The 16,790-nt window shown below is 39.2% G+C and overlaps 1 protein-coding gene across 4 annotated transcripts in view; it reads left to right on the top strand.

Annotated features, from left to right (window-relative positions):
- IL16 (interleukin 16) overlaps positions 1-16,790 on the top strand; it is a 37,998-nt gene that overhangs the window by 15,541 nt on the left and 5,667 nt on the right. For 2 of the 4 annotated variants that reach the window (XM_054077622.1, XM_054077624.1), the window contains 12 exons: positions 1,969-2,062; positions 2,515-2,657; positions 4,763-4,873; positions 6,235-6,349; positions 6,564-6,637; positions 6,730-6,943; positions 8,052-8,169; positions 9,175-9,307; positions 10,145-10,232; positions 10,938-11,413; positions 13,904-14,045; positions 15,437-16,532. In XM_054077622.1, the coding sequence (XP_053933597.1) occupies positions 1,969-2,062; positions 2,515-2,657; positions 4,763-4,873; positions 6,235-6,349; positions 6,564-6,637; positions 6,730-6,943; positions 8,052-8,169; positions 9,175-9,307; positions 10,145-10,232; positions 10,938-11,413; positions 13,904-14,045; positions 15,437-16,532 (2,804 nt within the window). Of the gene's footprint in view, positions 1-1,968; positions 2,063-2,514; positions 2,658-4,762; positions 4,874-6,234; positions 6,350-6,563; positions 6,638-6,729; positions 6,944-7,364; positions 7,472-8,051; positions 8,170-9,174; positions 9,308-10,144; positions 10,233-10,937; positions 11,414-13,903; positions 14,046-15,436; positions 16,533-16,790 lie in introns of those variants that run through there. The other 2 variants (XM_054077623.1, XM_054077625.1) reach the window with 2 other exon arrangements.

Raw genomic sequence — 16,790 nt, 5'->3', positions numbered from 1 at the left:
GTGCATCAGACATTTGAAGAACATGGTTTTGCTCTCCCTGACAAAACCCCAGACCTCTTGTGGTCAGACTCTGGTGACTTTCAGCATAGCTTTTTCCCAGATAAACAGAGGCTATGGGGAGGCCAAGGCCCTGGGAAATTCTAGCAAAGGCTCTACAACCCCTCCTTTTAGAAACACATAGCTTGCCAACATTAATTTTCTACTTGGAAGTTGAGCAAAGGCACAGATGGAATTAAGAGAAGATTCAGAAGCCCGAGAGCAGGCCCTATACTGAAATAGTTTTGTGGATCTAGGATCTATAGCTCTGAAAATTCCACGGTGAATGTTAGTGGAGGCTGCTACCCAGAGAGGGGCAGAAGAGGCAACATTCACAGGTCAGCAACCCTGGTTTGTCACCACATATTTCAGTGGAAGACCCTTTTGATCTTTCTCTCACAAAATCCATTTCATTAGATTAGGCACAATTTCAGGCTTCACAGTTCTCTCATTCACACCCCAAACTAAATGGCAACAAAAGCTTTTCACTTGCAAATTCTGAAGGAAATTGGTGAATGATGGTTAGACAACCTGAGTCCCCTACCACACATTTACCACTGATGACAATAGAACTCAGCCAGAGATTTGTTCCAGGCTTCAGATCTTGATATTCAAGATAAAAAGGCATTGTTACCTGCAACAGGGTGGCACAGAAAACTCTAATATAATCCCAGTCTGAGAAAACAGCCCTGACTGGAGCTGCTATCAGGTCTGAGTAGATTGTACTTCTTTCTAGGATACCAGTAAACTGTGTCACCCAGATTGCTGCTGGATTCTACCGAGATTTTTGTTTATTTTCTCTCCTTTAAATGCCTAAGTGGTCAGAGATGAACCATATTCAACTTCTGAAGCGTAATACCACCCAAGAACCAGCCAGGTAAACTGTGAATTTAAGGATAAGCCTGCAGCAAATTAATTAAAGGTTAGTTGCAAGGGATTTTCAAGCTAGCTAGCTTAGTGAGAAGAACGATGCAAAATAATTTTCAAAATGCCTCTTTAAGGATCTTCTCTGTATGTCTTATTCTGAGTTCCCTAAAGGAATGGGATTGGAAAACCCTAGTAGGATTTTGCTACTTGGCAATGCCTCCACCTGCTGTCCAAGAGGAAAATTATCATTCTTTAGTTCTTGAGGTATCTCCTAACAGCACTACTAAAATCAGCCTTGTTGAAGTTAAGTGTTTGTCTTGGTTGGCTCCAGACAGATTAAAACATATACATTGAACCTATAGACTCTACTCTGATATTGCTCTTGTGGCCTTTGTAGCCCCTGCAGAACATCATCGAGGAAAAAACCTTTTCTATTTGAAGCTTTACTATATTTCAGTTTGCATATGCTGTCTGTATTTGGTAATGTTCTCCTTTTAACTGTGATCCCCACAGGATCAATGACTTTCCTTGTGTCACAACAAAAGCGGGACTTTCAGGAACCACTTACATCCAGAAATTATTCCTAATATCAACTGTTACTCAGATGTGATCATTTGCTTATTTTCAAACTGTTCTAAAAATCTCCATTTAGAAACCTGAATATTTTATTTATGAGTTTTTAATTTCTAGAATTAGTGGCCGTGTTTTCAAAAGCAACCAAAAGTTTCCTAGTGGAAGGGGCTGAATTTTAGGAAAACAAAAGCCTAGTCCTCAAAGGTCATTAAAAGGTCCAATTAATTTTCTATGCATTTTGACTAAAGATCAGAATCTATTTCTATCTTATCACTTTGGCAAGTTGTAATCATGTTTATAGCAAAGTTTTGAGCTGAATTCTCCATTATCATCCTGTTTATTTTAAATAATAAATTTTTCTCCGTTGTTTTTGAGTCAGGGTGAAATTTATACAAGCCAAATTTAGAGAAACTTTATTTCATATTCAAGAATTTCTTGCCTAACAAAAGCCTTTCTTTTTGTGGTTTTTGTTTTTTGGGTTTTTTTTCCTAGGAAATGCCAACCTGTAAGGAAAGGCCTTTGGAAATACAAAATGGTTTTCTGCACAGGAAAGCTACATGTCAACGGACTCGCAGTAATTCAACCAGTAAGTTGCAAAAAAGTAATTTTTTTTCTTGTAATATTCAGGGAGAGCACAGGGCAGCACTTCATCGTGTGATGGCACTGCAGTGTTGGAAGAAATTGCAGCTATTGTCCAAATTTAATCTAGGACCCTCATCTAAGAATTGCTGATGCATCAAAGCGTCAACTTCTTTACTCACAATATCCTGCTGCCAAGGTTTATGTGCATAAGCATATTGTTTTACGTTTTTAAGGTGTATTCTAAATAGGTCGGTGGTCTTCTGACAGGGAACGCCTGCTTTTTACTGTACTTAACATTAATGGCTATCCCCACAATGAGGGCTGAAAGATCACCCCCTTCACAGAGAGATTTACAAGAGGAAAAACATTTCTAAGCAATGTTTACCCAGCAAAAGAAATGCGCAGAAATTTCCAATGCTTGAGAAATGACTCAGCCTCTCTATCCACGTCTCCCAGGTGTGAGCTCGTACTGGATAGGGGATGTGGACTGCACAGCGCCTCGGAAAGACACACCTTTCAGAGAACGTCAACCCCACACTCTCCACACCAGCCGCAAATCTCTTTCCCAGCAGCTGGACTGCTCTGGAGGGAGAACCCCAGTAAGTGCTGCAGGAAATCACCAGAAAAACAGACAAAACCATCTCCATTAAGAGTCTCCCAATGACCTGGTCAGTCACTTTCCTGCCCAGACCTACCTTCCTCGCTGGAAGGGAAAACGGCACGACTGCTTCCTCCACTTTTTAACGCTGTCCCTCTCCTGCGAGAAATAAGAGAGTGGGGAAGGCTCTGCATCAGTAAAACCCCATTTCTTCATCAGCTTCTCGCTCCCATTGCCCCAGCAGGTTTTACAGTGAGTGTAAATAGCCCTGCGTGGTTCACATCACTTTGGCAACCACACGGAGCCTCCTCAGAACTCACCACTGAACAGATGCTTGCCAGGTGCCTCCCTCCTGCTGGCTGTAGAGATGCTCTGTGCACACAGCCAATAAATCCTTGGCCTGAGCTTTGGACCCTGCTGCCTCAAGCCTCCCCCGAGTCACCTCTGTTGGTCCAGACATGGCCAAAAGCAGGTATAGACCCAACTCATGGCTGGTGGTCACTGCCCGCAGCTGCACGAGGCATCCCCTTCTTCCCCGCAGTGAATCACTCATATTTAAACAACTCTGTTAGTGTAGGCTAGACGCCTCTCGCTCTCCAGGTGGATGCCAAGTGATTCAAGACAGACTGGCAGAGGGCAGGTTGGGCAGGGTAAGGGAAAGCGTGGGCATCTATGGTTGAAGTTCCCAAGGATCAAGCCTAGAGCGGGGCTGATGGAGGTGAAGTTCCTCACACTCAGCTGCCACCTCCAGTCCCACCTCACACCAGACTTCAGTACTTTCTACTGTTCCCCTGTCTTTTCCCGGCCAGCCCCTCACCCTGGGAGCTCCACAGCCTGACCCTAGGTGTGAGCAAGTGGTGAATGGGGGCACAAACCCCAACCAAACAACACTGTGCAGACAGACAGACCCTCAGGGAGTCGCTGGGCTTCCTCCAACCTCAAGGCCCTGCCTGGCAGATGATGCCCTTCGGCAGAGGCTCCTCAACGGTATCCTGGTTGGAGGCATCATTGGTCACCGCACATACAAAATACACCTCCTCATACAGAAGCAAAAAAATCTAAAAAAACTTTAGATTTCAGATTCAGAAGAGACACAACAAAAGGAGCAATTACCCTGATCTGGCAGAGGTGTACTTCTGAGAAAGTATGTTTTTGGTATTGCACAGACATTTCTCTCTTAATTATGCTCCAAATCTCACGTTAAAGAAATAATCTTGTTTTCCTGTTAGAATTGAGAGTTATTTTCTTACATATGCACAAGCTGAAATTTTGGCTGATGTTAAACACATAAACACGTTAGTTTCACTTTGCTGCATTAAAAAAAGCTGTTGAACTCTTGGACTTCTGAGTGTAACTCTGACCCTGCTGAACTTCATGCACTTTTAGCTTTAGGTAATTACTTTTGTCAGTGCTTAAATAAGTTTGTAATACCCAATTCCATGTTTGAATAGGAGGGTTTTCATGAAATATTTCATTAAAGGTTCATTAAATGGGGTCAAATCTCAGAGGTCAGAGTTCAGAAATCCACTATGAGTGGAATGCAGAGAGGAAAAGCATTGAGAGATTACTTGCCTTGCTTGTCAAGCAAAAAGGATGTGCTTCACCTCTTTCAGCTGTGGAAAGAAGCCTATGTGGTGGCTTAACAGAGGCAGGGTACGTTCACAGTCTGAAGAACTTTTGAAATTTCGAGGGAAATGCTGAAAACAGGTTCTATATACCCCAAGATAAAGTTATTTTAGTATTATGAGGGAAGAAGTTAGATTTTCTTTGTTCAGTTCTTAAAGGCAAATATGATAATATTGGTTTAGGACACCTAATGGCATTTTGGCATGGAAAATCAAATGAGAGCACACATATATATCTATCTACACCATTATACTACTTCAGGGGCCAATATTCTGGTTTCCCTCTAGTTCAGTCACTTCAGGACAATTTCAGTGATTGAATAACAAGTGGCTTCTGAAATTAGAGAGAAATGATTTTTGAAAAAAATATTTATTATAATCAGTTATAAGAAGGAAATTTTGAATTTTGGACCTTTTTGAACTTACCGTTCTGCATTGCAATGTTTCTTTGTTTGTTTTGGGTTTTTTTTTCTGTTCACAGGCAGTTTCAAGGCCATCTAGATCACTAAGTACAGCACAGCTAGTCCACACATCCTGTGGCTCACAGGCTTCAGTAATCTCAAACATCGTATTGATGAAAGGACAAGGGAAGGTGAGACTGGATTTGTTGATTTACCATGGGATTTTACTTCATTTCACAAATGTAAGCTGCAAAGTTCAGGGGAGTGACTTCAGTTATTAAGGTTGCTACTTCAGGTTGCCAATAGACATCCTGGTTCTGCCAGGAATGATTACTTATCATCACTTGCTTCTTAACCTTCTGAAATGTCTCTTTGCTGAAGCACAGTCTTCAGGTTCTAATGAGACATCCAGATCAAGGCAGCAACACTTACACTGATATTCAACACTATCATTTTTGGCAACTAGAGGAAGGCTTGGAATCATGGACTGTGTCATCCATAAGCTGCACTAACACAGCAACCTTAGAGCTTCCTTCAAGTCACCGTTAAGCTCTAAAGGCCATTCTGTTGAGAACAGAAACAAGAGCCACCAGGAAAACACAGGACCTCAATAAAAACAAATAAACATTTGCAAAAAAGCTCAATAGAGTCTGGAGAAAGACATAAGATAGTTGTATCTACTAAAGTAATATGACTGAAGAGTCTTAAAAAGAGAATACGGAAGTTACGAACTTAAACACACCACTTTCGAGCTTGTTGAATAAGGTCCTGAATTCATTCATTAATGATCTTCTCAGTTAAAATATTTAATATTTCATTTGAAAGTATTTAAGATGTGAGATGACTCTCAGAAATCATTCAATTAAGTATGATTGTCATCATGATTTACAAAATAATCATTTGTGGTCTGTATTTTGTGAGCCCAAGAGGATGTCATGAGCACGGTACTTGCACTTTTCATTTGAGGGACATTAAATAGCTTCAGAGGTACGAATTAAACTTGTACTATCCTTCTAAGGTCAGCGTGTAGTGTTTGTATAAAGGGAGGAAGGGCTGAGAATAAGTAGATGAGAAGTATCTACCTACAAAGGTGTATTGGTATTGCTTAAACTTATAATACATATTAACTCCGGTAGAGAGTAAGAGAAGTCTCCACAAGATCTCCATCTCTGTGTCTGAGGTCAGTAGGAATAGCAAGATCTTATATGGTGTTGTGATTGGATTTATGGGAAATGAAATTAAGGAGAAGAACAGATAAATTAATTTCTCAAGGTCACTTATTAGTTCAAAGGCGAAAAATATTAGACCATTAGGTACGTATTTATGATCATGTCTTAATTGATTGCAACAAACAAAAAGCAACTCATTAGGATATTCTGCTGAAATTTTCATTTGCTTTTACTACTGGCATGTGGTTGCCTATTTTTTTCATGCATTATACTACTTTGTTGACTAGTACTGGCCATGTAGGTAACACAGAAAAAACCTGCAAATTAACTATTATGAGACCTGAATATGGGCTCTTACACACTATTTTTCATCCATAAATCAGGGTTTGGGCTTCAGTATTGTTGGAGGAAAAGACAGCATTTATGGACCAATAGGCATCTATGTCAAAACCATCTTTCCTGGTGGAGCAGCTGCTGCTGATGGAAGGCTACAAGAAGGTGCGAAATCTCTCTTCTTTCCATTTTCCCACTCCAGATTCCTAGACTGATATCTAAAAACATATTAAAGTGAAGCTGAAATGAGCCACAAGTGACTTTTACACCCGTGTCCGTTACTACATTTGCAAGACGCCTTTTGAACACACATCTATATCGTAACTCATTGCACAATGCAGTATTAATAACAGAGTGTAATTTTTCTCTTTAAAAACAGGTGATGAAATCCTGGAATTGAATGGAGAATCCATGCATGGATTAACACATTATGACGCTTTACAAAAATTCAAGGTTACGTACTCCCCGTCCAGCACAACTTCTGTCTTTACACACAACATGCATGTGAACAAGACCATGTGTTCATTATATTTTCTTTCTTGCAGGCCAAAAAGGGTCTTCTGACACTTACAGTCAGAACAAGCTTCGGCACCCCTCATTCTGCTTCCAGCTGTCTGTCGCCTCACTTGTGCCAGTCACTGAGCTCGAGTACATGCTTAACCAAAGAAAACAGCTCTTTCAGTTCAGAAAGTGCAGCATTCTCATTAAATGCTACAAAGCCCAATGACAGGGTTATTATGGAAGTTACTCTAAACAAAGGTAAGTGCTAAATTTAATTGAGCATCGGCACCGATTCACGAAACACTGCTCATTTTTTCCCTGAATGCCTTTCCTCACTAACCTGATTCTTTTCCTGTTTTATTTTAATACACTACCTTAGATCTTGATACCTGTCTTAGTGCCAACAACTATCTATCACCAGCAGGATTTTCAACACCATCTGTCCTTAAGAACCAATCATTCTTTTTTTTTCTTTTCTTTTCTTTTTTTTTTTTTTTCACTCAAGCATTAGAATCACATTCATATCCTTCACACGAAAAAGTAAGCCTCTTGGCAACAACTGCCAACTCTTAAGCAGATTATGCAACTCTTACCCTTAATAATGCAAGCAGTTAATTCTTGAAAAGGCTTAAAACCAAATAAAATACGTATCTATATCTTCTTGTAGTTCTTTCACCTCCTCTCCAACTGTCATCAACTTCTATTTATAAACAACCACTGGCAGAATGAAATAAACTTTTAAATATGGGAACATCAAAGCAACGAACAAAGCAAAGTCTCTAAGAGGTAACAGTATGACTTACCAAACACACAGTAGGGGATCTGACATCTGAGTGATTGTCCAGAGCACAGAGGGTAAATTCACAAAAATCTGAAGATGTATTATATAAAGCAGAAAAGAGATTAAGATGATGTAGTAAAAAAATAGCCACACATAAATATTTTTGTTTGTTTTTTTCCCCCTTCCTTAATTTTGATCTTTTTTTTCTGTTCTATCTCCTTGTAAAGACATTTGAATTCTTCTGTAATGACAGATATTCTGCAAAGAAACTACCTGCATTGCATTGTGTCTGCGACACACAGCAATGAATTGCAAACAAGATCTGAGAACCCTACAAGCAGTGTTGATGTGCAATTGCTTTAATCATGGAGCTGGGGGGGAGGTGAGGGGGGTGGGAGTGCGAGAAGAAAAAAAGCAGTAGAATCAGCAGCTAATATTGAATGTGAAACGTTCATGAACACAAAGTTTTCGTTCTGTTTGGTATAGAAAAGAAAATTTAAATTGCAGATAGTTTTTAAAAAGGGCTCTCCAATGGTTTGTTTTGACTGCTTCTTACATCTTCTTTATTACTATTAATTCTTTCAGAGCCAGGTGTTGGCCTTGGAATCGGGCTATGCAGCATCCCTTACTTCCAGTGTATTTCAGGGATTTTTATTCATACTCTGTCTCCGGGCTCAGTGGCACATATGGATGGGAGACTCAGGTACGATGAGGAAGAGTGTCTGTTTTATGCACAAGCTTTTCATTGCTCTGTTTTATGGGTTTATTTTGACCTGTTTGGGCAGGACGTCCTAGTGCTTTCTGAGAGGTTTAGGTTTAAAGCACATGTTCTATTCTGAGGCTTTGGGCACGTGTAATTAGGATACGTGAGATATCCATATATATGGCAACCTAGTGAAATTACCATCACTAGTCCAGGCTAGGCTAAGTTTTGGAGGTCCTAGACAAGCATATAGCACTCCTCCTGGAGATTTCTAAATGCGAAAGTATCCATTAAATCCCAAATGTATGGCATAGTCTGACTTGTTTGAGCACTAATTTTTCCTGACACAAGCTCCTCAAATTCTATTCCTTCTTGCCCAATGAAATACAAATTTGCTGAAATGAGCTTTAGTGGGAGTGTAGAAATTCCCTTTCAGTCAGCCTCTTTTAATACATGAGCATTTGCAATAGAGCAGAGAAGGGCAGTCTCAGTTTCCACATGGACCAAATTCAAATTTCAAGGAAGATTCAGTCTAGCATTCAGCAGGATCACAAGAGTTTGTTACTAAAATTTTTCTATCAACAAGTTGTTCATACATAGCAGAAACACAACATCCTTTCAGATCGTAAATAACACTAGAAAACCATAAAGATGCAAAAAAAGTGAAGCGTTAACTTGAAAGGAAGGAAGATGTAGGTGGAAGCAGCAGCTGAGCTGCATGCAGCTGAAAGGTCACAGCCACAAAGCGTGCATCACTCAACCTGAAGAAAGCTCAAAGGTTGCATACAACAAGATGGTTAGAGCAAAAACCCCTCAATGTCCAAATCATTCCCATTCCATTTTCTGTAACAGGAACAGAAAGACACAATGGTTTAATCTGACACCAAACTAGGGGTCAATCACATGAATTTGGGTTTTGTATACGGTCACACGGGTAAGACAATGTTGGGAGAAAAAAAAATCTGTTTTGCTTACAACCTCTCTCTTTTCTTAATATCTCTGTAGATGTGGAGATGAAATTATTGAAATTAACGAAGCTTCAGTACAAAATATGACTCTTAATGAAGTTTATGCTGTGCTAAGCCATTGTGATCCTGGGGCAGTGCAGATTATTATTAGCAGACACCCTGAACCACAGGTAGACCCACTCTGCATTCTTTCTGACTTTGAATAAAGCACATACTGAGGACTGATGCTAAGTGAGGGAGCAGGTGCTAATCAAAAATTGGTGGAAAACTGTTGATAACAAAGATGTGGTTCTCTTTATAAGCATCGCTGCACACAAACAAAACTGAGACGTGCATTATCTTGAGTATAAACATGTAAGATCTGAAGATCTCTGGAGACAGTCTTGCATGAGTTTGTGCTGTGAATAAGGAAACTACAGAAATAACATTCAAAGAATAATGCCCAATATATTTTGCATTCCAGAAAGAATTCCCAATAATAAGAAAATAATTTGAAAGAGGGAACATACGCTCCCCAAAGACATAAATGTTTATACACCTGATTTCAGTTAATTAGAATTTATTTTTTCCCAGACAATATTTATAATTAGACTAATATTAAAATAAAATATTTTATTTTTGCAAGGTTTTTCAAAATGCTTCCTAGCACTAAATACTATTTAAATGATTATCAAGTTTAAATTTTTGCATAAATTACCATAAAAATGGAGTATTGAATTATCTTGTGGAGTAAATCCAAAACTCCACTTCTAGTGAAATGGGGAAAAGAATATTTCTCTTTGAAAGATCCCTTTTTACCTAAACAACCACTATAAACATCACATTTGCAGATATACTTCAGCTAAAGTGGTGTGCACTTATTTAGTTTTAAAATTAACTTGTGTACGATATATCTGGGTCTATTCATTTCCATTAGAGAACTTGCAGGACTTTGGGAAGGGAATAAATGTTTAATGTTGCTCGCCCCAAGCAATCTCATAAGAATATAAAGGCATGATATTCCCTAGGTGTCTGAGCAACAGCTGAAAGAAGCTGTTGCTCAAGCTGTGGAAAGCAACAGATTTGGAAAGGAGAGACACCAATGGAGTACTGAAGGTAAGTGCGTTGAGATATGGTAATTTTGACCTAAAAAATACATAGGACAAGTACATGCTGCACTAGAATCCTTGGTAACAGCAAAATAACCCAGAGCAGAAAAGAAGAGGGAGAAACTTCACAGGACAGCGCTCCTAACATGCCTCCTAAGATACATTACCAGTGTGACAAGAAAAGACCACATCTGTTTCATCTCCAGCAAAAAAAATTGTGCAAGCTTGCTCTTGTTCATCCTTTCCAATTCTTAACCTCTGCCTAAAGCTTTTCAAACAACTGTCAGTAGGTGACAGGACTTTGCCTAGAAGGAACTGTACAATGCAGGTGATGCCCTGGGGACAAACAGCTTGTTAATCCCCTTGTCAGGAAAGTCATAAGCAGTCATGGTTAGAGCCCAGTTCAGGTATGAGATTCTCCCACAGTAACATATTGCAGTGATACTCCTTTTAGTGTCCTCATTTATTCTAAAGGACTGAAGGTAATAGATTCATCATAGCTGAAACATATACATATCTATGGAAAATGTAATGTTATTTCACTGTCCAAGAATGTAATGGCTGATTCTTTAACATATAAGACTTTAATGCATAAATCATACCTTTGCATCAACTGATGACAGTATTTAGCTGCAAATTTAATTAAATGAATCTTAGAAGTGAGCACTTTGCATGAATCTGAATAGACATTTGGAATATCTTCCTGATACAGGTGTTAAAAAACTAGAAACGAGCTGGCATGGAAGACACCCATGTGAAAAATATATTGAAAGGAATGCTGCTTATTGCAGCCGCAGGACAAAGAAGCTGATGATCCGCTCCAGCAGCGACAGCAGCTACAACCCTAGGTCCTCATGTAGTAATGGTACTGGATACCAACTGACTGACTTGAAAGCCAGAGTACATAGCGTCGATGTACCAATTACGAGACAACCTGGCCTGCTGTACTCATTGTCTGGTAATAATTCAGAGAGAAATTCCCCTCCTACTTGTGGTGACGGTAGACAACCCTTGCAAAACACTAAGAAGTCATCGGAGATCCTCGTTAGAAAACCTAAATCGTCAAAGCCCAAACCTCCACCGAGGAAATACTTTAAGCAGGACTGTACATGTAATGACCAGTATAATGCAGAGAGAAAAGAAAAGCATGTATCAGAAGTGGCTGTATCACCTTCTGCAAATGTTCAGGTAAAGCAAAATCGCCAATTTTTTCTTATGTTTGCATATTTGTGAAGCAGGGGAAGGAAGAAGCCAAGTGACATTGTGTGATGGCAGGAAGAAAGGGAAAGTGTGCGTACATATGTGAGGACTGGGCGAAGCGGATGAGGCTCCTCTGTTTTGAAAATAACCTACGTATCTGAGCGAAGAGAGTTGAGTTCAAAAGGTGATGTTCAAGCTAAGGTCAGCAGGCAAAGAAGCATTTAAAAGAAATTTCTTTCCATATCAAAGAATCTGAGTTAAAACCCCAGTACGAGCAGCAGTGAGAATGTATGAGTCCCTCACTGTCATTCCTTCCGAACATGAACTGCTGTTAGTATTGGATACTTGCTCGTTCCAGTATGGCTGGAACAGTGATGTGCTCTGGACTGGGACTGGAGGAGTTTGCGCGACCTCTGATGTCAGCTTGGGATGGTAGAGCCTAACCTCAACACTTACAAAGTCACTATAATAATTTATAAAGCAGACAAGTCACGAAACAATTTTGTCGTTTCAGCAGCGGATTCCTTTTGGAAGAAAGCACTAACGCTAGGTACAGCTGGTGATCTTGGTCTCATACATTTCTTGAGACCAAGAGGTACTAAATAAACTAATTTAAATTGTCAGTCACATACATATTTTTTGATGAGCTACAGCATTTGAAAACTGAGTGTATGCTGATAAGTTAGAAAATTTTAGTTAGCTAAGAAAATTTTGGTTCCCTAAGAAAATTTTAGTTCCCTCTCTTAGCTAAGACAGGACAGAAAGACAGTATTTCACATTAGCATAAGCATGAGAGATTGTGAGATCTGCACGTGGAAACAAAGTTGTGGTTTGTTTAAAAATGAAATCCCTTTCCCCTGGGTTTAGTAATATGCCACTAGAAATGCACAGATCTCAATGCAGTGCAAAAAAGTCCCCCAAACTAGTTCCCAAGCTGCAGAGATTAAAAAAAAATAATATATATATATCAGACTGAATTCTGTGTATAGTTTTAATATTGAAGAAAGTTTAAATTCAGCATCTCACGTAAGCTTGCTTTTTTACTGTCTCCTGCGAAGAAGGCAGTAGAAACAAGTTCATCAACAGCTGCTGAAAAGTCACCTTTCAGAAGTAAAATTCAGGGAAATAAATCTCTGTTGAACTTATCAGCACAAGCAACTTATTATTCTTCAGTACTCAGTTATTCTAAATAAGAAGGAGAAAAAAATAAACCTTAAGATCAATCAAGTCCATGAAAAGTCAAGCTCTGCTAATGAAGAGAGCTTCCTCTAGTATGACAGTCTGTATATCTCAAGGCAATAGCTCCTTTAAGTCCCCAGGAGAGTTTCTTGTCAGAATGTATTTCAGATTATTAAGAGAGGGTTTTATCACTGCTTTTTAATTTTCTTTTAACTTTATTCCCCTAACATTTTGGTTTAGTCAGTTTGAGGTATGCATAACACAGTTTTATAAGGGGGTTCTGCAGACTGTAATGTTGCATCTTCCTATATTTTTGACTGTGCTTTAAATTGCATCAGTAAAAAGGTAGGTATAAATGCTATCCGCAAGGCCTAAGTTCATACTGTATGTTCACTGTGCTTCCAAACTACCTACTTCACTCACTAAATGTCTGATGCTCACATCTAACAGGGACAAAACAGAAGTGCAACTTTAAAGAGGGATCCTAGTAACCAGAGGATGGAGAAAGGTTTTCCTAGAATTAGAGAGTTGCATAACAAACACCGCCCCATTAGAGAAAAGCTAAGAAATTGTTCAATTACTGTTTTGGGTTTTGTTTTGTTTTTTCAGGACAATCTCTTTTATTTCTACACCTTTGGTTTTGGTTTTGGTTCCTATTAATAATTCTGAAGCTTCGGTACATAGCAGAGGGCACTTCCAGCCTCACAGGAGAGCAGAGGGTAACTTTGTGTCCTCGGTTACAAAAGAATCAAGTAATTCCAGAGCACCTGTTAATGATGTTGAGAGTGGCACTTACTGCAACCTCAAACTAATCCTTTCACCCTGTTTTCAGCCAAAAACAAGGAAGGGAGAGATCTGAAACTGCAGCAATGATTCAGCTTGTCCAGCTGGTGCTTACGGACAAAAGGCTTCAACAGAAAAGAGTTTAATAGGAAGTTAGAGGAAATTTGCTTGGCTGGTTTGCAAAAGTTTACTGAATAGTTGCTTTTACAAAACCTGAAAATTATAACAGTCTGTTTTCTAGTTTATTAATAATTTTTTCAGATGTCAATTGCATTTTTTCAAAGTCTGTTTAGAAGTGCAACCATCAAATATTGTGCCAGCACTCTTGAAATGCAGAATAAATTAAGTTCAATGAGGATAACATCCCAAGCAGAAGTGAAAGCTTGATTTCTATTCAATATTTATTTTCAGATTAAAAACAAAAGGAGTTTTGGGTTGTTTTTTTTTTTTCAGATACGCATATAGCATGATTTGTATAATTACATTCTGACACACTTCTGTTTCCTGTTTGTTCAGCAGGAAGTTGGAGAACCAATGCTTGAGGGACATCAAACTGATGTAACCCACAGTGTCTTTACCACTTCTCCTGCAGCATATGCTACTGAACACACAACTGCTATTCCAGCAAGCAGAGAAAAAGAAAGAAAAGCAAACTCAGGTATGTTTAATTCCATGAACTTATTTTGCAACCAAACCTAGCTTTAGTTTGGATTCCAAAATGAGTATCAAGCTGACTTCATCTTTCCCTTCCCTTCCCTTCCCTTCCCTTCCCTTCCCTTCCCTTCCCTTCCCTTCCCTTCCCTTCCCTTCCCTTCCCTTCCCTTCCCTTCCCTTCCCTTCCCTTCCCTTCCCTTCCCTTCCCTTCCCTTCCCTTCCCTTCCCTTCCCTTCCCTTCCCTTCCCTTCCCTTCCCTTCCCTTCCCTTCCCTTCCCTTCCCTTCCCTTCCCTTCCCTTCCCTTCCCTTCCCTTCCCCCTATATCTGTAAATTTTGAGGTGAACAGATGAAATTTCAAACTATTGATTAATCTTTGGAAAAAAAAGGGAAACTATATCAAAATAAGACCAGTAGGTGAGTTATTGTAAAAAACATTAATAGACAAATATGCCATTGCTGTATTTCTTCCGATGAAACTGCTTATTTACATTGAAAAAGCTTATATTAAAGGTTATTTTTTGCCTTTCTAAAGGATATTTTTACACTACTTTCAATGAACAAGTGTTGCAATGGTACAAACCACTGATAATAAATATCTTGCTGTGCTAGTTAGAATTAAGGAAACTTAGTGCTAAGGAAACTTGGCAGTCTCAAAAGGTCTCTTACCAACCAAGCCATTAACTCCTGCTCAGATCATTAGAATAAAACCGTGCCTTAAAAAAATACTTTTATTTACACTGAAGTGGATGAGAGTAACTGTGCAACTGTGCAAACAATGGATTGCTGCCATTCAGCACTACCATGTCAAACCTTAAAATGATTAATCAGTTTGTGATGTAAAAAATATTCTTACATTAGAATTCAGATTTTACTTACTAGTAAAATACAACTGGAAATGCCTGCACAAATTTAAGGAAGCATAAATATTTATCAAAAGATCTACATGAAAGAATGTTTTTCAGTAGGATATACTCATTGTAGGGAAAAAAAATAAAATAATTTACTGCAACACCAGCTTTTCACTAGGCTTCAATCAATATTGCAGTTTTAGCCTTCTATTTCAACTGTTATAGACTACATCACAACTCGACACCCCAGAATTCCAGGTTACCTTCAAAAGTTGCAGCCACTTTAGGAAAGGGATCTCGTATATAAATACAAAAGAGCCTTGGGTTTTAGTTCATTTCAGTTTCAAGAATAAGAACTTGTAATCAGGAGTTCTGAATTTTAAAAAAGATTATACTTTTTAGAAACTTAAAAAAAATGTATTGGATGCTTGAATAAAATGCAAATTTAATGAATTAATAGCGATTAGATAAGGATAGAGGAGGATAAGGAACGGAGGAGGAGAATTAGAAGGCTACTTGTTATTAATCAATGTTTCTTTAATACAGGGAATTCACCTTCATCAGTACAAAGGCCTATACTTAAAAGGCAAGCACGGGTAGATTACAGTCTTGATACAACAACGGAAGACCCTTGGGTTAAAATTTCTGACTGCATAAAAAGCTTATTTAATCCTACCATGAGTGAAAACAACGTCCATTTAGATTTGCAACCTGGCATGGACACAGCCAAAGAGAATCAAAATCGAAGCAGCTCAGAGACAGTTCTGAAGAAATCGGAATCAGAAATAGTTGGTTCAAAAGCACTAAAATCAGATGAAAATGACAGTGTGAAAAAGGGTCCTCCTGTTGCACCCAAGCCAGCCTGGTTTCGCCAAAGTCTGAAAGGACTGAGGAAAGCAAATTCAGATCAAAACCCACAGGCGGATCAAAGTACTCCTGATCTGCAGAGTATTTCCAGCAAAGAACTGCAATGCAGCTTATCCCGTATCTCTCCTAGGGGATCATCAATAAAACAAAGAATAAGTTCATTTGAATCCTTGAGTGCTCCACAGTCACCCGAAAAAATAAACCGAAGGTTCAGCCTGAAACTATCAGTCCAGAAAGAACACTCTCCCAACGCAACAGGGTCAGAAGTGGTTCCAGCCAGTTTACACCAAGCCTTTCTCCAACATTCTGAAAATAGCCAACAGCAGTCAAAGTCACCTGTGGTCACAGGTACAAAGAGCCTAGATAGATCTTCCTCTCCCAGGGAGGTCCTTGCAGCTAGCTCAAAGAAAAGCAACAGCGCCAACACTGAAAATTCTTCTGGTCTCTTAACCACAGACGCTATCGCAACTTCCCATGTTGTATCAGTAGCAAAAGCCCACAGCCTAAGATCACGAAGCTTCCCACTTACTGCTACCCAGTCTTCTGAGATGATGAAGCTGTACGATGAAAAGTGTAGCAAAATCTATTCCATCAGTAGCCAGGTGTCATCTGCTTTAATGAAATCTTTGCTTTGCCTTCCTCAGTCTCCCGTCTCTTCTGGAAACAGTGCATGGGAAACTCTGGACACATTGTCTCAGTCCTCTGCGGAGGAGGATAGGACTTCTTGCTCACCTGCAAGTGAGAACCATCACCCGGACACTGGGTTTTCACTAAAGTAAGATACCATATTTAAAAAACCAGATTTGCAGATCAGCATTGGTGAGCATCTGTGCTGATCCAGTAACAGATTAACATTATAAGGTAGTACCATAAAATAGTAAAACGCAGACGAAGATAAGAACTGTTGAAAGAACAAAGCTTGAATGAGTCGTGTGTCTGTTACATTTGTTTTTAATCTGTACTATATAATCACGTGTCTACCTCAAGCTTTCTCCTACTTAAGGAGAATTATTTCTAACATCTTTGTGATAGA

The sequence above is a fragment of the Cuculus canorus genome, chromosome 12, assembly GCF_017976375.1.
Source record: "Cuculus canorus isolate bCucCan1 chromosome 12, bCucCan1.pri, whole genome shotgun sequence".
Lineage (NCBI taxonomy): Eukaryota > Metazoa > Chordata > Aves > Cuculiformes > Cuculidae > Cuculus > Cuculus canorus.
This window is presented reverse-complemented; position numbering and strand designations above follow the sequence as displayed.